We start from the raw sequence: 20603 nt of genomic DNA on the forward strand, positions 1-20603 counted from the left end.
TACAGATAGACAGTACTGCTACATCTATACATTTATGACATACCAGATTTGCAAATACAGTACTGTTTGTGATACAAAGAGTCCAGAAAAGAGAGTATATACATTTGACGTAGAAACTACATTGGAGGAGGTTGGTGGGTGGGGGACACTGTACACTGTACATTGGAATATTGACAAAGCCATAGTTTGGTCATTTACTGTACATTCGAGGGGGTTGGGTTAGGACATTTGCAGGGGCGTTTTGAATTGCAGTCTCCCGTAGGTGTTCTTTGAGAGTGTTTTTGAAAGTGGGTTCACATTCCTTTACAGCTTTGGGTAGGGCGTTCCACATTGATGTGGCATAATTGCGAAACGGTGTGGCGCTGAATGAGTTAAAGAGCACCTATGGGAGGCTGCAATTCAAAACTGGCCACCGTAAATGTCCAAACCCCCACCCTAATATAGACCGTCTCCTCCCCACCGTATGTATATATTTTCTCCCACCCACCCACCCCCTCCTAATGTACAGTCTCCTCCCCATTGTATATATTTTCTGTTAGGATCTCTGGGTAACAGTACTGTATATTTGTATATCGTATATGTCACAAATGTAACTATACTATATACCTGTGTAACGGAGGTACCGCAGTACAGTATATCCACAGTCACGAGGTACAAGTCGTGAAGTGGCTGTGGACGTTAAGCGGTACTGCAAGTAAACTCACTCCCCAGAGGCATCCAGACCCGGAAGCAAGAAGTGAATTCACTTCTTGCTTAGTGGTCTGTGATGCCGCCCGTGACGCGGGCGTCCGGGGTTCAACTCCCACTCAGGGCGATCCCTTAACAGGGGTCGAATCGACTAAAACACAACGCAGACAAGATCACACCGGCTACACCTGTATGTCATGTATGTCCCTATGCCATAAATGTCAAGATGTCATGTATGTTGTGTATGTCATAAATGTCACTGAATTGAAAATGGGGGACCCTGATGTAAACAAGACAAACGTCTTTCTCTGGTCTGCAATCACTTAACAATTGTGTGTATTGACTGAGCCGTACTGTATGTATTGTACCCATTCTGCAATCTGTTAAATAAAGTTTTCATTCATTCATCCCTGCAGAATGATGCTCTGGTCTCTCTAGCAGTATCCCTGCAGAATGATGCTCTGGTCTCTCTAGCAGTATCCCTGCAGAATGATGCTCTGGTCTCTCTAGCAGTATCCCTGCAGAATGATGCTCTGGTCTGACAGTAGGCTAATAGTATCCCTGCAGAATGAGACACATTTAAGTGGTTGTGGTGCAAGATCGTAAATTAATTTATACACCAGGCACATATCTGCAAAACAAAGGAAACGGTCAAGGTATACAGTAAGAATAAGTGTGTGAGAGAGAGATAGTCTTTTTTTTTATGCATGGCAGAATTTGTAGATACTGTCCGTATGTGATGTACAGTAATCATGCTGCTTTGGACTCACACGTATCGGCTGCAGAGTGCTTAGGCTCTCGGAGGTGCGCTATCAATTGTGAGTAGTGCATAGCCAGGAGGACCTAGATAATTTATACATTCTAGTATTGGATGCTTTTCATTTCCATCTTAGAAATCAAATACACTTCCTTGAGAGGGGGGGACTTTTGTTATAGCTGGGTTCACAGAACACATCGGCCATGTCACCCTACTTTGCAGTGTCAAATACACTTCACTGCGATTCAAAACAACTAAAGAGGACCAACAACAGAAAATCACACCCATAAAGCAAGCTGTTTTCATCCTGACCAATCCAAACTCACAACCAACGTGTGAAGGGACTGGGTTCGTTCGTTTTTATCTACTTGGGGATGGACCGACATCTGACCACGCAGAGTAGAGTTATGCTTTTGGGTACAGTTTTTGTTCTGAGCTAGAGGAACCCAAACAGTTAGAGGGTAATTTGTTTTGAAGCCAATTGCACTGCCCAGAAGGAGGGCAAGACGGTCAGTCCCACATTTGGACTAGACTGGTATCACAACAAACAAACCCAAAGAGCGGATGCGAGGGAGGATTATTCTGCCTGAATTGACCAATAGAATCCCATCGTGGGCTTGCACGAGGAAATTGACACATGCAGAGTTGAGTTCACAAACCAATGAAATACTTCAGTGGGACGACCTGTTTTGGAACTCCAACCTGTCACGTTTGTGCAGGGGAGGGCTGTAATCTCTTTGTCTACACCTCGGTTAGATGACACCTTTATCAGCCAATCGGCGCCGAACAGGGGCACGGCCACTGGGCTCGTTTTCAACCTAAATCATCGATGGGCGTGGTTTAGGTTGACATGTCCCGCCCACTGGCCGGTCTGCGGACTTCACACAGACAGTTGTGTGTTTCATAAAAATGCACTCTGATGCGGCAAGTAAGTAGTAACGTTACAGTGGCTTTTCATGGTCATTTTATGCACATCGGCGATACAGCATTGAGCTGGACAAGGAACAGACCGAGCAGATGATCCTATCGCTGTGTCTACTTTTACCCTGTGGTTCTACAGAAGCTGCTAACGCATGAATTCCGTGCTAATGCTACTCTCTTTGTATTTCAAGTGTTGTCTTGGGGCGACAACAAAGGAAGAATAGTGTATTTTCAGCTGTTTTTAACTAGTAGCTGGTGACTTTGGACTTGCTATTCACTAGTTCTCCTTTCCCGAAGTCGTTGTTTCATGAAACGTTAGCATTCAGTTGAATATAGCGCGTACGTGAGTTCAATTTAACATGATTTTCGGCCATAATTGACGTGTTTTGATCGCCGTATGGATTACTATCGAGGCTGGGATATGCATGTCAGCTCAAACTTGGGGACAACATAATAATGCTACTGTAAATCGGTCAATATTCTAGGCAACTGCGGAAAATTACAGAGAATGAAAATTGTGACGCAGTTGTGTAAAACATCTTTCTTTGCGTGCTGCAGTAGTGTTGTTGGACTGTGCGCCATCTATACATCAGCTGTTGCAATATATATCTGCGATACCAGAGTGCTGTTAGACAGACTGTTAATTTTTTTGCAACAATGTAAAATGCATTCATCAGTTGGGGTGAGCGAGGGGAGAGGGGTGCTGAATGAAATAATTATGTTTTCGGCTTGGGAATTGTAGTTTAATTTCAGAACCTCAGTGGCGGTTTCTATGACCTGTATCTAGGAAATGGACTACAAGGCCCATGTCCCCAACTCTCCAGATACTTTGTAAACTCTGTGCAAGTTGTCCGTCTGCACTGCTATTTTAGGTATGCAGCTAGTGCTATTAGTCGGCCGTGTGTTGATTTGTCCCGTTTTGACCAGTGGAAACGAATTAAAAGCGACTGTATCGGGTGACAGCGTTTGAACACAAATGGTTAGATCACATTTGATTTGACTAAGGTAGTATGAGATCACATAAATATTTTTGCCTTTACATGCATTTCGAGGAGAACACACACACACACACATATACTCCCTCACGCGTATATGATCCCGTTTCTGTCTATATATGCCTAATTAATTAACTTGAAATCTCACGTGTCGAGGTGTGGGAAATCTTCTCATGATACCTACTCCAATACTATAGCTCTATCTTGATCGGCCCTTGGCCAATCTAATTATAGGCCTAGATATGGTATAGTGCCGTGATGATGTCATCTTCCAGTCACCACAACTGCCTTCCAGTTGGAAAGTGGATTCATCTTTCCATGTGTAGAATAATTTGGTGAACCACTCACTGTTTTTTTTATTAGACAAATGGCTTTAGTTTTGAGTATAAGTTGTGATGCACATGCACCTGTATTTACACTGGTATGGTGTGAGTTTGTTGCAATTGTCTTTTTGTGTGTGCAAATAGATTTTCAGCTGAACTCCCATTTGTCTACACTGGCCAGTATCCATAAGATCTACCACACCCCGCACAGGCTGGTAAATATACATTTTGTCCGCATGCATGTGTTGTCATGAACGTGTGTGATATATGTGGGCATGAGGATATGTCTGTATACATATTTGTGTATATCTCTTCTTGACAGAATCTGACCGAGGACGTTGGACAGGACTGCCGCTCCTCAGGTGCTGACTGGTCACTTGTGTATTTACCTTCAATACTATATTACTGACTGACATCGCCATGTGTTAATGAGACCCCTGCATGATGAGACGGCAATTCCGGGGAGCCTTGTCTCAATGTTAGAAAAACGTTATAATATCTTTCATAATTAGGGCGGCTGGGTGGCGTAGCGGAGATTGCGCTCGTCACCAATGCAAGAGTCTGCGGTCTCGACTCCCAGAGTCAGCATTGCCTGCGGCTTGGTCCAGTCGTCATACTATCTCAATTGGCAGAGGTAGCGGGTGGAAAGTCGATGGGTGGGGATTGGACGTTGTGGACAGCGACTCCTACAGGTCGGTTGGGTGACGCCTGTACAGCAGAGTCAGGAAGTATCGGGGGCAGCGTGAGCCTCCCACCCGTTACTCGCCACTGAGAGACCGCGCTGACTGGTGAAAAGATGCGACAGGCTGCCTCCTCGTGTACCGGAGGGGACGCCTGTATTCTTAACCCAAACGGTGCATGCTTCCGCTTTCCCGTTTTGCGCTCTGATTGGCCACTGATGTTTCTGGTCGCACCAATCGTGTGACGGCAAGTTATTTCCCCGGTTAAACTTAGGCACTCTTTCGAAGTTGGTTAAGGTTAGAGTTTGTCTTAGAGCATGGCGATAGAACGGTTAGGGTTAGGTTTAGGGTTTGCTGCTGGTCGAGGCGGAAATGGGCGCGTTACGCGATTGGGCGCACATGTCACATGACCAGAAACGTCAGTGGCCAATCAGATTAGCAAAACGCATGAACCGTTTGGGTTAAGAATAGACGCGGAGGGGACACGTGATGCAAGGCTTCTATCCTCACTACAGCCGACCAGTGGGAGGCATAGTCTAGCAATGTTCAAGATAGGGGAGGGGAGAATTGAAGGGAAAAATAATTGGCGATACGAAATTGGGATGGGATAAAAATAGAAAATAAGGAGGAAAAAGTGGATACATTTTTTTTTATATCTTCCATAAATGAGTAAGGTATCTAAGCTATCTGCCGGCAGGAACTATCTGCTTCTTATAGAACTTTCTGAAGGCAGAAACTACATGTTTCTTATAATCCTTTTCCAATGCGGGGGCATGCAAATAGTTTTGTGAGAATAAATGTGCATCGCCTGGGGCATCCAGGTGGTGTAGAAGTGCTCGCCTACCACCGCGGAGATCCGGGTTCAATGCCCGGTAGCGGTACTTCTGGCATGGTCTGACGTCCCTAACGAACACAATGGCAGAGTTCCATAAAGCTGTCATGACGTCTGGTGGGTCATGTGAGGAGTCCACAATGCAACGCACACAGAGCATTGCCGGCTGTAATGTAAAGGCCTTCTAGCCACATTACCGTCCCATCTTGGTAACATCTAGTGTCTCAATAGTTTGAGCACGGACACACATATTCAAGCATTTCAAGGCAGAGAAACATATAAATTGTGCATTGATGACAAAATGATGATGTAGGACTGCTACATCGCTGGGATGTTGCTAGCTAGCTAACTAACATTAGTTAGTTTCCGGTGCGGTACTGACATTAGTGTTGCCAAAGACAGGACAGTAATGCCTAGAAGGCATCCACATTACCGCCGGCTGCCGAACTCCTCACATTAGTCCTGTTCGGTGCGTTAGCGACTCCTACTGGCCAGGGAGCCTTGTTCAGAAACCCTTCGCTGTCGGGTGAAAGGAAGCGTCTGGCGACTCCACATGTATCGGAAGAGACACATGGATGTCTACACCCTCCCCACACCTAGAGATGAGAGCGCAACAGACAGGACCGTGACACACACTGGGAATTGGCACCATGCCTAAATTGTGGCGAAAAAGGCAAAACAAAAAAGTGCATAGTCTGTGAATTGATTATAATGTTCTCTCTCTCTCCTTTCATCCTCTATCCATGTTAGCCTGTCGTTCTAGAACCATGCCCCCGAGGAAAAAGAGGAGACCCACTGTTGGAGATGACATGTCGGCCAAGAAGAGTCGCCAGGACAAGTACTACAGCTTTGTTCCTCCTAAGTCTGACAAAAGAGTTAAAAAAAAAGACTGCCAGAGACGGCGTGATAGCATAGTGATCAATTATGCTTTTCTCCAGTCAAACTAGAACAGCGAAGAAGGCGCCTTATGGCAGAGCGTGTATGCTGCTCACCCAACAGACAATTTCTCAGCAATAACTTTTAAAATGCCCAGAAGATGGTCCATTGACTGAAATGTTGGTATATTTCAACATTGGCTCGTTGAAACAATTGTTTACATGTTTATTATTACAGATTTGAAAAGTCAGACAAATGTAGTCATGGGTGTGTGCTGGAGTGGTGTGGTGCCGCTCAGACTGTGACTGAAAATGTCTTCTTTCAATCAGCAGCGTTTTCAGAAAACACGAGACATCGCAAATCCGTGAGGAGGAGACGTTCTCCAGTAAAAGATGCCTCGAGTGGTTTTATGAATATGCAGGTAAAGTATTTCCATTTCTAATAACCAGCATCGTCCTTTGACTACAAATGTGTTTATACAAAGTGTATTGTACGGTCGTGACGATGACTTCGGGGATCAACGACCTTCAGAGCGATTGCCAATGCCTTTGCTAATGTCATGACGATTTTCTTTCAGTCATTTGAGCCCAAACAACTGACTGGCGTTTAAGCAGTGGCCTGTTCCGTTAAATAGGCTTTGTGTTAAGCGTGATGTGATTGAATTCAAAATTGATATTGATTAATATTCAGGTGCCTTGCTCTCACTGTAGCCCTCCTGTCTTGCTACTTGATTGAATTCTGAGCACAGGGAACTGCGGACTTGGTACAGGAGTTCTATCCACCTAAAAGGATGTTTGTCATCTTATCAATGAAGTTCTTTTGCCAAAAATGAGTGCGCCACCGTGGAAACGGCACTGAAAACATTGCATTAATATTTGCAATAGTTCAATAAGATAACCTAATATGTTGATTGTTGACTCATTCCCAATGAGATGGAACACTAGAGCATTTATAATGCCATAAAAGCATACAGACCTACAGTATTATAGTTTGATTAGGTTTGGAATCGACTGCCCTGGAGTTTCATTCCACCGGTCGCTCTAATGTAGTTGCAGTGGATGTCTCTCAGCCACTATCTCTCTCACTCACCCCCTCCAGCCCAAGTCTGTTGCATTTGCAGAGTCTTGACAATTCAGCCAGATCACACAAATTAGTATTTGTTGAGCTACAATGAACAACGCAGCGATCCGACGAGCGGATGTAATAGTCGACACAATCCACAGGAGAAATTGTGTCTCATGTTCCTAGACCTGCTTGTGCCACCGTCGACCCAATCTACAGAAGAAAATGGGAGAGGGAGGGATGGGGAAAGAGGGCGAGATGGAGGAGAAATGTGGGAGATCGGTGGGATCGCTATCGGCGATCTCACAGGGTGACGATAGGACGTCTCGGGTGGTAAGCCCAGTCTCTTAGGCTATATGGATTACCATATGGATTACAGAGTGCTAAGCTTAAAGGACCATATCATTCTAATTTTGACTTCTCGCCATTAGCAGAGATTGCCTCTATCTTCAACACATTTTGTGTATATATTTCGAAACGTCTCACTGCCATTCATGTTGAAATGGTCTCTAAAAACACTCCGAGACTTCAAAGTTGCTAGGTATAACGTTAGGTTATTCACCCTTTTCAAAATCACTGTTCAGTTGTTTGTTTTTATCTAAAATTACCTGGATTGGATATGGACAAAATGTAAACAAACACAATATCTAAAAGATAAAGCAATTTTTGGGGAAATGGTTGAGGTGTATGTAAACTATATGGACAGTGACGTGTAGTAACACTGGTATGGTCCTTTTCTAAAAGGGTCGTCCGTTACCCAGTACTGATCCAATCCATTTTATATACCGAACCCTATAGATTTAGGCCACTAGTTTAGGGTCATTGGACAAAAATTATTGAGATATTTAAAAAAGATCCATGAGAGACAACTGACATATTTCTGTGTCAAGAATGCAGAAAGACAAGTGGCTTTGCTTTGTTTTTAACATGTTACACGTGGCTCTCTATGTATCCTATTTTAGTTTAGGAGAAAGTATCTCTATACCCTATTTTAGCCGGGTATTGGTCTGTTGCCAGTGTCGATATTGGTACATCCATAATACGGATAATGGCTGGATGCTTGTCTGTCTGAAACAGGCTGTGATGATGTCGTGGGGCCAGAGGGCATGGAGAAGTTCTGTGAAGACATTGGAGTGGAACCAGAGAATGTAAGGAGGTTTCTTATTTCTATCTTCTTTTTTTGCCTTTGCTCCCATCACCCCAATTTAGTCATTATGCCAATTCCCTTCCTGGTCGTTGCACTGCCCTACTGCCGGTCTGGGGAGGTGTGGACTACTACATGCCTCCTCCGATACATGTGGAGTTGCCAGTCGCTTCTTTTCACCTGACAACTCAGAGTTTCACTGGGAGAGCGCAACGCCCATGGAGGTTCACACCATCTCCCCCAGATCCCCCTCCCTGCTGAACAGGCCCCCCGACCAACCAATAGGAGTCACTGTTGCAATGACCAGGACTCATACCCCACCGGCTTCCCACCCACGAACACTGCCAATTGTGTTCGTAGGGACGACTGACCAAGCCGGAGGTACAGCTGCTGGGAATTTACCTCTATACTAGCCAGCTGCCCTTCTTTAGCGTCTTTTGACTTGTTTTATTTTTGGGGGACATTTTTTTAAAGGGTTTCTATTTCATCCTTACTGACTGCCAGAGGCAGTGCTTAAAGCACTGGACCTTCCATCTCGTGCATCTATAGGTCAAGTATTTGTACCAACAGTCACGTGTGACACCTGATGACCCAAGCTAGGATATACTGTATCTTCTGGTGTCATCAGTGGCTCGGTTCCTTGTCATCTTCTTGCAGACCTTGTAGCATTAGTTAAAGCTAAATCAATTATGCTACTCAAGAGCGTGTCGCTGGTAGCCTTGTGACCGCAAGTCGCCCTCCAAGGGCTGTGACAACCTAACCCTCTCCAGGGAATGAACTTTGTGTTATGTCTACACAGAATTGTGGCTTCTAGCCTCATCACCAACTGATTGGTCTCAGCTGGATAAGTACAAAGCTTAGACTGTAGATTACCGTACACTAACATTAGTGTTAGCTGCTGTCGGTATGTTGTTCCTAATTTGTTTATTCACAGGTAAGCAGTAGTAACTTTAGTGAATGTTGACATCCGTTGTGAAGGCAGTGTTTTCGCTCTCCCCGCTCCCAGCATAGGGTACAGTGTCCCTTATCTTGTTCTTCACAGTTAGCACTGCAGTAGTGCTGCTAACTTAGTGAATATTGACGGTAACCTTTGTTAGTAAGTAACCTTTGTTGTTGAAGGAAGTGCTTTCGCTCCCAGCATTGGGTACAGTGTCCCCTATCTTGTTCATCACAGTAAACAGTGGCGCTTTCTCTCTAACAGCTGACTGGGTGAATATTGACAACAACTTTTGTTGGTGAAGGCAGTGATTTAGCTCCCAGCATACATCCCAGTGAGTCCTAATTTGTCTTCACAGTTAGCAGTTGTGTTTCCCACTCAAAGCTAACTAGTGAATGCTGACATTCTTTGTTGGTGATGGTAGTGTGCTCGCTCCCCAAGGAACTCCTACAAGATACTTTAATGCCACACAACTATGGTTGGTGGTAATCGTTTGCGGTATCCTGTTGGATATTGGCCTCGCCTCATCGGATCAGTTGACTCCTAAGTGTTGAGCGGCTTTCTTCTAGAGTAGATTGCCTAACTACTGAGCTGGGCCATATGAAGTCTCTCCTCCTATCCCACCATTATGATGATGTCGATGTACCCACTCCACCCATGTCAGGACATTGTTTCAGTGGCAGCTTCAGCCACTCACTTTTTAATGACTCTGTGGAAGAGTTGGCCTCCCATGCCATGGAGCCGGGCTCTCGTTCTCAATTGGCTCGTAGCTCCTTGGATGGCACAGAGGATGATTCCATGGGGGCCATCATTCGTATGACCATGGCCTGCCTACGGCTGATTATACTGCAACAGCCCCTGTGAGTGCTTTCTTCAGGCGCAGTCCGGCTCCCGCCACCTTTACTGTTCCTCCCTCGGAGGAATATCTGAGAGAGTTACATGCATGCTGGAGGAACACTGGGGTTCACTCCTGCCCCTTGACTGATGGCCGAACCCTGGCAGCCGTGCAGGATGCGGCAAGGTTTGGTCTTGACTGCATGCCTGTAATTGAGCCTACTATTGCCTCCCTCTTAGTGTTTCCTGAGGAGGCTCTGAGGTCTGATGCCAGGTGCCCTCAACCCCAATGTCTGGTCACAGATGACCTACTGTCTAAAGCCTATGAGCAGCATGCATCGGGTGGAGGCCCGGGAGGCAGGGGCTGAGGTTTTGGGGCCGGCGGTCGGACGCTTTTTATATTGTTGTCAACAGATATGGTGGAAAAACAAACAATGTTTTAAATGTAATTGTAGTTACATTGTAGTTACAATTTCTTTAATTGAATTAACTTAAACTAGAAAAGTAAATAGAAACTAAATTAACAATGTAACTTACATTGTTAATTTAGTTTGTATTTACTTTTCTAGTTTAAGTTAATTCAATTAAAGAAATTGTTTTACACACACAAACACAAAAGCAAACTTAAAATAATCAATATAAGACAACTTGTGTTTACTTGAACTTCTTTATTTTGAGAAAAAAAAGAAAATTACACCATTTAAAAATTTTCAGTGGTTTCAAAACAGTCAAGCAAGCCCCCACCAATGGGTACAGTAAGACCTGCTTTATCAAAGTTATTTAATCAATATTGGCCTTTGTTGAAAATGTTAGCCCTCTGTACAACACCCTTATCTTCCAGAGGAGGACAGTTTCCTTCTGAAGCACAACTTAAGAAATGTCTCATCCTTCCAGTCAGGACCATTTGTCACATAGTGAGAGGTTCCACAGCTCAAGCAAACCCCCACCAATTGGTACAGGGCTTGTATTTTGTTTTCGCTCTTCTCGTTCTTTGTTATGCTGATTGATTGTTATGCAAAGACAAGTAGCCAGGTGGGTACTTGGCGCACGGGCACGACGAGTCGAGTGAAAGTTGTGGAACGCATTTTTGTGTGCGTGCGCGTGCTTCTGCTCAGAAAGGAGGTGGAACGGAGTGCTACCGTGTCCCATGAGCACTGCACCACTGGTTTCAACCCTAGCCTAGGAGTCTAAACTTAAATTCTGATGCCGGCCTCCAGCTTGGTCAAAATGACCATCAGTGATTTGGCAAAAGAAACCCTCTGAGCCAGGAGCTACAGTATCCACCCTCCTGACCAAGAGCATTATAGAGCCTGTAGATCCTCTTGCGTATCCAGGTGTTGTACTACTCCACTTATTTTCTGCTAAGAAAGGAATGCGACGGACTTCGTCTGGGCCTGGATTTGTTCTAAGCTGCTGCTGCTGAGTGATTGTGTGGAACCTGTCAGGACTATTCTGAATGCCAGGGCACTCTCCACCCGTTTACAGGACACTAAGCGGTGGAAGTTATTTTCTGAATGGCATTCAGTCAGGCCAAAATCAGGAACCAGTACACTGCCCTGTGCCTGCCTTTCTGGAGTTCAAAGTGTTAACACATTGGGCGCCAGCCATTAGCCTGGTCCTTGTGGCTAACGTGCCAGGTTTCCATAGCATATTTTCACTGTGCGTCGCCGTCACTGTTTGGAGAGCTATATCTATATTTTATATTATAGCTATGGAGACAACACTATGGTCATTTGACAGTGACTTTCTTCCGTCAAACATGCAAAAAAGATTTTTTTCATGCATACGCTTGCGCGTTATAGTTTAGGAGTGATCCGGGATAATTCCTGAAAAGCTGAGTTATAGGGCGCTATGTGTATTCTACTATAAGCATTGGCGTTCCTTGCCTGGACACGCTACTATTTCCAAATCAAATGTATATAATAGGTATTATGTTTCATCATGAATGCATGAAATGGGGTGGGGGGGGTCGTTTTTTTTATGCTTTGATGGCCAGTAACGGCATTCATGTTGAACACTACACACACTGATCAGCTGGATTGATATGAAAACATTGTTGGATCAGGCTGAAATTTATGTCAGATAGTCCTTACATCGGGGTTATTCCAAAAAGAATATTCCAATTGTCTGATCGCGATTTCCAGTATTTGTGTCCATCTGGTCCCGGACATAATTTGGCATAACTTATGGATAGAGTGTGCCAGATGCGTTTCGAAGTGGTCGGATGAAGCGATTTACTCGGCTCAGTCTAAATTTAGCGCCCGGAGGGATTCAAGTGTAACACAGGGTGAGATATAAGGTTTCTAGCAGGATGCGGCAGGTATTGCACTTTGGCGAACTCGGAATCCTTTCCTATGGCAACACCGAGGTCAATGGATGAATAATGAATACAAATATCGAATAAAAGAAAAAAACGACCAAATAACGAGTTTACTCGTTGTTGGTGTTCAACGCATGGCTCCCAATAACGAGTAAACTCGTTGTTGGCGGGGAATGAGTTAAAGGGGGCTCTGAGATTGTGCACCCCGAGGGCTCCAAGCATGGCACTTGCCCCTAGGGCTGGATGCTCGGTTTACCTCCTTTTGAGCCCTTGCTACAGGCAGAGCTGAGGTGGTTGTCAGTTGACTTGTCAGTGAGTAACTTGTGTCTGAGGTGGAACTCGGATGGCTTTTTAGTGTCACGATGTGGCCGAATACAGCATTCCTCCCGAAGGTGCTTTCACACTTCGATCGGTGTATCCAGCTGGCAGTTTAACCCCCCGGTAGGAGAGGGGGATGACAAGCTTAGGCTGCTATGTCCAGTACAGACCCTAAGAGCCTATGTGAATGTTGCCACAAGCTTACGGCAGTCAGTCCAACTATTTGTTGGTTATTATGGTTGCCCTAGGAAGGTGCTCTTGTTAAAACGGCGCCTGTCTCACTGGATCGTGGATGTGATTTCCCACGTATACAGGGCAAAAAAACGACCCCCTGCCAAAAGGTGTAAGCTGCCACTTCATGTCTCCACATCATGGGCAGCTCTGAGAGGAGTGTCTCCACATCATGGGCAGCTCTGAGAGGAGTGCAGCTCTGAGAGGAGTGTCTCCACATCATGGGCAGCTCTGAGAGGAGTGTCTCCACATCATGGGCAGCTCTGAGAGGAGTGCAGCTCTGAGAGGAGTGCAGATCTGAGAGGAGTGTCTCCACATCATGGGCAACTCTGAGAGGAGTGCAGCTCTGAGAAGAGTGTCTCCACATCATGGGCAGCTCTGAGAGGAGTGCAGCTCTGAGAAGAGTGTCTCCACATCATGGGCAGCTCTGAGAGGAGTGTCTCCACATCATGGGCAGCTCTGAGAGGAGTGCCCCTGGAAACCATATGTGCCATGGGCTCGTGGGCATCACCGGGCACATTCTCCAGGTTCTACAAAGTGAAGGTTGCCACCCCACACCCATGTGTCGAATTGCTCTGCTTCTACTGTAAGAAAGTACGTACTCAAGAATCTTCATGACTCATGTTGGTATGAGTCATCCAGTGCTTTAAGCCCTCTGGCGGTCAGGAAGGATGAAATGGAACGATGGTTATGTATGTAATATATAAAGGTTCTATGAATCCTGCATAACCTCCAGAGCAGTTGGTCACTCGGAATCCTTGTGATCATCTCGACCTGCGCATGCGCAAGACTGAAGATCCAGTGCTTTAAGCACCGCCTTTGGTGGTCATCCAGGATTCATAGAACTTCAGTTACATGCATAACTATCGTTCTCTATAAGACATGCTTGAGCTTGGCAGACTTGGTTGTTAAATTAATGATATGATTTGTAGTACTATTTCACTATTGTGTTACTGTGTAAGCTAAGCAAAGCACATGAGAGGGGTAAATGCCATTTAATGATTTAATCTCACGGAAAACGATCTGTATAGAAATTACCATTTGTAAATTGCTATGTTATGACACTTTTTTTTTTCATTCTAGTTTTTTTTTTTTTTTATTTATTTATCTTTTTCCCCCTCCATTTTCCTCCGATTTTCTCCCATCCCAATGTTAGTCGTATGCCAATTCCCAGTCCCTTCCTGGTCGCTGCGCACTTACCCCCCACAGTCAGATCATCTGGGAGAGTGGAGGCTACCACGACCACGTGCTTCCTCCGACACACGTCCAGCCAATCACCGCTTCTTTTCACCTGGCAGCGCGGATTCTCATCGAGAGGGCGTAGCGTGTGGGAGGACCACACTATCCCCCTCAAGTCCTATCCGCGCTTAGCAGGCGCCCCGACCGAACTGTAGGAGTCGCTGTTTACAACGACCCGGACCCACCCCGCCAGCTTCTCCCACCCTCTAATACAGCCAATTGTATTAGTGCAGACGGCCAGCCAAGCTGGTGACAACCCCGGAGCTGTGAGCTGGATTCGAACAGGCGAATCCAGCTCACAGCTCCGGGGTTGGTGACGAACGCAATCTCCGTTCTCGGCCACCTAACCGCCTTTTCATTCTAGTTGTAATGATTATAAAATGGATTGATAAATGTAATATTGAATGCCTCGTATTTTCTATTTAACCTAACTCCCCAGCCACAAGACATTTTGCTTACATGGCAAAGGAATAGTGAAATAGGACTTTTGCTCAAGGAAGCCGTCTCAAGCCAAGGATAATGTTCTGCATTAATACCTGCTGTTTGTGTACAGGTGGTGATGCTGGTGTTGGCCTGGAAGCTGGATGCCCAGAGTATGGGATATTTCACACTACAGGAGTGGTTGAGGGGCATGGGCTCGCTGCAGTAAGTCCTCCTTTCCTTTCGCTCCATGCAAGTTATGGTCTCTCCATGCAATTTGTCATCATCCTGTCTGTAGCATCACTGCCTTAGAACCCGGTAGAGCAGCTGGTCTGTGTGTAGAGTAGAGATGCACCGATTCCAATTTTTAACTGCAACCAGCAGCTCTGTGTGTGTGTATGTGTGTGTGTGTTCATACCAATTGGCTAAAAGCGATCATGGGAGTGGCCTATTGCAAAAAGGTTGAATCACGCTTGATTAAAAAATCTGACCTGCTGATTCAGATTTTCTTTCTTTCTAAGTACTATAATTTATGGCTAAGTACTATAACGTTAATTTATGGCATACACAATTTCTTTTGTAACTTTTCTTTAAGTTACCTCTATATTTACATTCACTTTTTTTTAGCTACTGTCTACATTGTATATAGTCCTGTATACTGTCCATATGTTACTTTATGTTTATAATGTACTATATGTTACTTTATGTTTATATTAGATCTTGTTTTTTTTATATACACCGTGGGAAGGGGGAAACGCAATTGCATGTCTCTGTATGTCTTGCACATTACGAGAGGTGACAATAAAGCTGATGCTGACTTTGACTAATGGAAAATTCAATTGTATTTTCACAATAAAATATTGACTATTAAATCACTTTTAAATCTTCTTCAAAACTGCTCTCACTCAAAACTAAAAAAGTGCTACAGACCAGGTTACGGGACGTTTTTGTACTTAAAATACACTGTCCGAACTGAGTGTGTGTGTCGTTGTCAGGTGTGACTCAACGGAGAGGCTGAGGAACTCCCTGGACTATCTGAGATCTGTCCTCAACGACACCACCAGTTTTAAACTAATTTACAGATATGCCTTCGATTTTGCTCGGGTGAGTGAAACAAAGACGCACCACTAAACGACTGTTTGAATTATATTGTTAAAGGAACGAGGCGACATTATGGGAAATGCGCTCACCGTCTTCTCCAGAGAAGAAGATGGATAGCTATTTCCTCTGTGCGTTAAAAGAAAAGCTATCCGGCCGCAAGCTAGCATAGCTTAGCACAAATTAATGGAAGTGGATATGGACCAGCTAGCCTAACCAAAAACACCTCTCCCGGACTTTTAAGCTAGGCTAGTGGTCCGTATCCGCTTCCATTCATTTATGCTAAGCTAGGCTAGCTTGCGGATAGCTTTCTACTGAACGCACAGAAAGGAATTGGTATCCATCTTCTTGTCTGACTCTGGAGAAGCGCATTTCCCATAATGTCGGCGTGTTCCTTTTAAATCGGGTTTCTGCAAACTAAACATACTGTAGACATTATGCTCAAAATGTCAGTAGGCCTATACTTTTCCAGTTTGGCTTGCACTGCAAAAACGTACCAAGTGTGCAGCCTGGTGTTATTTGCTTATTTTCAGGAAAGCAATGGAAGTTATAGTAAATGAAAACATACAGGCGTCTTGAAGGGATTGTGACCAACGACGGTGATGAACACATAAAGTAATGGATTTGAGATTTTGATCTCTGTTTACTCTGTCGGGTCCCTTTTTAGCTAGTGTTGCAGACAATGAGCTAACTGAGGTGTCTCTCATACCTACTGACCATATTCACACAGTGGCCATTTTGCATGTCATGCTCAGGTTGGGATTCCTTTTCAGGGTGGAAAGGAATCCCAAACGGAGTGCGACATAAAAGCAAAATGGCCGCCATGTGAATAATGGTTAATTGATTGACATTTTGGCTTTGACCCCTCACGGACCCCTGTCTGTTCGCTGATTGGACAGGAAAAGGACCAGAGAAGTTTGGACTTGAACACAGCCAAGTGCATGCTGGGTCTTCTCCTGGGAAAGACGTGGCCGCTGTTTCCTGTGTTTAATCAGTTTCTAGAGGTAAGGGCCATGTCGTCCACGGCTCCTATTATTACGACTCGTGTTACTGACATGGGTCCCGGAATTTCTGCGTTGTTGTCGGGGTAAATATTGCGGTCTAGGCCTTTTTTCCCCCTCAAGACCTTTTCCATGTCCAGGAATAACAACTGGCTCCCACACCCTTCACAATAGTGTAGATCAAAGCATGTCTCCTAAATTTATATATATTTTTAAGATTATAGCTCTATGTTGACTTTCAATAGGGACGCTGTGGGAACTAAAGTGAAGTACTTATGTCTGTCCTTCAGCAATCCAAGTATAAGGTCATCAACAAAGACCAGTGGTGCAATGTCTTAGAGTTCAGCAGGACAATCAACCTGGACCTCAGTAACTATGACGAGGATGGTGCTTGTGAGTAAATACGCACACACACATACACGCGCATGCACACACACACATACACGCGCATGCACACACACACATACACGCGCATGCACACACACACACACGCGCATGCACACACACACATACACGCGCATGCACACACATGTACACAAAAAAATACTAACCTTAATACTGTCTTTTACTATTATGCACTTTTCTAACTAAGGAATCTACCTTGCCTATATTACTACCTACTATGCTAATAGTCTATACTACTATGCACTCAAGACGGTAGCACCCAAGTTCAACACTGTTTGACGAACAATGTTACTTACCCTTAGCTGCCAGAATTGTACCCTTCCTGCTGACTTGTACAGAACTTGTAAGTCACTTTGGATAAAAGCATCAGCTAAATGACTAAATGTAAATATGAAAACATGCACACGCACGCACACACACGCACACACACACTGTTTGACTACAGCATCTCAGAAGATAGTGTGCTGTGCAAATAATCATTGTTGTCTCTCTTATTCGCCAGGGCCAGTTTTGTTGGACGAATTTGTGGAATGGTATAAAGAAAGAGAGATGTCATAGCTACAGAGCAAAAAAAAAAAAAAAAAATGCCAACTACAAGACTTGTTTAACAAAAAAAACAAAAAAAATTGACGACCATGACAACAACGACTAAAGAGAATCGACGACTAACAAGTAAACAATGCAGAAATGGGATGGAGGCATGTCGGCGATGACGGTGGGTGCTTCCTGGAAACGGAGGGGCTTTGGGGGGCGGGGGGTTCAAATCCCAGTCTGGGTGCATGCTGCCCAGAGTGCTAAAGGCTTAGGGGGGGGCGATGATTGTGCAGTGATGTTTCCCCACCGGCGTTGCATAGTGTGGTCCGCTTGGTGGCGAGCCCCTATGGAATCGCTCTCCCTCACTGTGACGTGTCCTATTGCTGTCTGTGTTCGGATCCAAATGGTACCACGAGCGGGTAAAACGGTGTCGTGTGTGAGAGAGCCACACTCCTCACACCCCCACCCCTTCCCCCCTCTTGTCTCCAGCACAGACGAACCCAACAGAAGTGACGAAGCATTTTCTCCTAGTCTTAAAAACAGGGTTACTTTTGACCCAGGCACATTTGAATATTGTATATCTTGTCTGTTGAACTTGAAACTTGTGCTTTTGTCTCGATAGATAACCATCAGTTCTATAGTTTCTTCTCCTTTTTTCTTTTCTTTTCTTTGAGTTTGATTGGAATTCTTCAAGAAGCACACTGTGTCAAAAGGCTGAACGGGGACTGTCGAGGCCTGTGCAGTTTACTATTGATTTGTGCCAGCCATTTTGATTTTATTTTGTTGAGCCCCAGTTTTTATCCCCTTTCACTCTGTTGCTCCAGCTTGTCCTACAGTTTGCTCCCCTTCCCCACGTGAAGGCTTCAGTTGACCTCATACCACTAAAATCAGCATTGCTGCTTACCTACTCTTGCTACAACACAGCGGTCAGTCAGTCACTGCCGCTCTGACCACCATTCATTGGTCGACTCCTGTGGCCAATTTATGTATCTACGCTGTGTTAGTAAGAGTATTTTTGTGCCTCAATACATGGAAGTCACTTTGTGTATCACACATACAAGCATACACGCGCATGACACAGACACACACACACACACACACACGCACTCAGTGGTCAGGGATTTTTTCAGGATGAATTCAGACTGTTGGGCAGATGTTTTGAGTTTAAATAGAGCTAACTGGTGTCTATTTCTGTCTTGACATGTAACATCTGTTGTATCTTCCTTAGTCCACTGGTAGTTTCAGGTCTCCCGTTGCTAGTAGCATCTCTCCCCCAGCGCCGACAGTGTTAATAGATCAACAAAGGAAGACAGTGGCCCTCTCAGGGTGATGTCCTTTTAGACTTTAGAGAGGTAGGTTTTCTCCCCCCGAACGCATCCCTTTGTTGTCATCCTGAGGGTCTAATCAAAATCACGGACACTGGAGGGTTGGGACTGTGGTATATGCTGTTTTTTTTTCTTTCTAGTGTAATGTTCTTGTAACACATGTATAACATTTTGTCTCTGGCTGTGGTGTGATGCTGAATCGTCAGAAGATTTAATATTTGCATGCATGCTCCATCAGAGCCTTCTGTGAATGGATGAGATTTTTTAAGGAGGAAAAAAACCTTTTTTTTCTTTTTTGTTTTGTACAGGAATTTGTGGAAGTGCTTTTAGTTTTTTTTTGTGCTTCATTTGATATTCACGGTCATGTTATCTTAACTCTGAAAACCATGATGGTGTCTATTCAGACCTGGAACACACCTGTAACCTCACAGGTTGTTCCCTCCTGCATTTATCCCTCACCTTACCACTGTCTTGCACCCACCACACTGTAAGTCCCTATTTGCAACAGCCTCTAGTGCCGTGGCTCTCAACCCATTTGACGCTGTGGCAGAGCTGATAAAGAAAACGGTTCCCAGGCTCACCCGGCGATCCTGCTTGTATAAATGTCACATAAAGTGTACAATGATGATAATACAAGAGAAGATGTGGGATCTTTATCTGTTGCTGCTAGCCAAGTAGCAAAAATGTATTTAAACTTTGAATAATTTGAAAATCATTATCATAGGAGGATTTTGTTATATTTGAATGAAGGTGATAATATATTCTTTTGCTTGATGTTTATTTTCTTTTTATATTTGAGCAAGATCTCAAGGCACACCTGAACTGACCTCAGCCCCAGGGCACTGGTTGAGAGCCACCACTCTAGTGTACAGGGTCTAATGTTGTTGTCGTTCCCCACCCGCAACTCCTGTTGGGATCTAATTGGCCTATTGGGGACTATTCGACCACGCGCTCCTCGTACATTTTAAATTTGGCATTGGAATTAGTGCTGAAGGTAAAAGGAGTACAATATCAACTGTCATGTCGATGAATGAAACCCAGAACATTATGAACTGCTCAAAGTTTCTGTTGCCATAATGTTCGATTGCATTGTAACATTTGTTCTAATGCTTGGTGATGGCCGTGTCAGTCATCACGAGTATAAACTGTGTTTAGAGATGGACTTAGTTGTTAGGCTGGTTACTAAACACTTGTATAGGAACTCATTCAGATTGTATTCTTCCATGATAATGCAGGAGGATAAACAACCCTTGTCCTGACTGTATATACTGTATGTATGTAAAGTATGTATGTGTGTACATGTCTGTTTTCACTATAACCTATGTCTATACAAAAATAAATGGGTTTATTAACTTAATGTTATATATTTTGGCTCTTCAATACAGATCTACAGATTATCCTCAACTAAGCAAGCAATAATTCCCATGCTACACTGCTGTTGTTGGGCTTATAGATGACATTCTTTTTTCATCCAGAGGTGAAACAAAGGGGGGTCATGCAAGATTAGTATCGTATTCACCAGGGTCCCTTTTTTGAAAGATTTTTATTAATGGCATGACTATAAACCAAAAAAGATTTTCAATGCAAAATTGATTCTCAAGGAAGACAACATTTATGGGGTGGATGAAAATAGTAATAAGTCACACAAATAAAAATGTGGACAT

The 20603-nt window shown here is 44.3% G+C and overlaps 1 protein-coding gene across 7 annotated transcripts; it reads left to right on the forward strand.

Annotated features, from left to right (window-relative positions):
* The first annotated feature begins 2304 nt into the window (after positions 1-2304).
* On the forward strand, positions 2305-20296 carry dcun1d4 (DCN1, defective in cullin neddylation 1, domain containing 4). 7 transcript variants are annotated; one of them, XM_084308055.1, is made up of 11 exons: positions 2305-2372; positions 3828-3898; positions 4006-4045; positions 5946-6033; positions 6401-6492; positions 8211-8281; positions 14710-14801; positions 15572-15680; positions 16574-16678; positions 16966-17068; positions 17583-20296. In XM_084308055.1, exons 1-11 carry the CDS (start codon positions 2354-2356, stop codon positions 17636-17638), a joined length of 846 nt encoding a protein of 281 aa, XP_084164181.1. In that variant the 5' UTR covers positions 2305-2353; the 3' UTR covers positions 17639-20296. The 7 variants fall into 7 exon arrangements, with proteins under 7 accessions (XP_084164181.1, XP_084164182.1, XP_084164186.1 ...); XM_084308056.1 differs by having other exon boundaries at positions 6404-6492; XM_084308057.1 differs by lacking the exon at positions 2305-2372 and adding an exon at positions 2476-2704.
* Positions 20297-20603: the final 307 nt, after the last annotated feature.

Source organism: Notolepis coatsorum (genome assembly GCF_963971535.1).
Source record: "Notolepis coatsorum genome assembly, chromosome: 2".
Classification (NCBI taxonomy): domain Eukaryota; kingdom Metazoa; phylum Chordata; class Actinopteri; order Aulopiformes; family Paralepididae; genus Notolepis; species Notolepis coatsorum.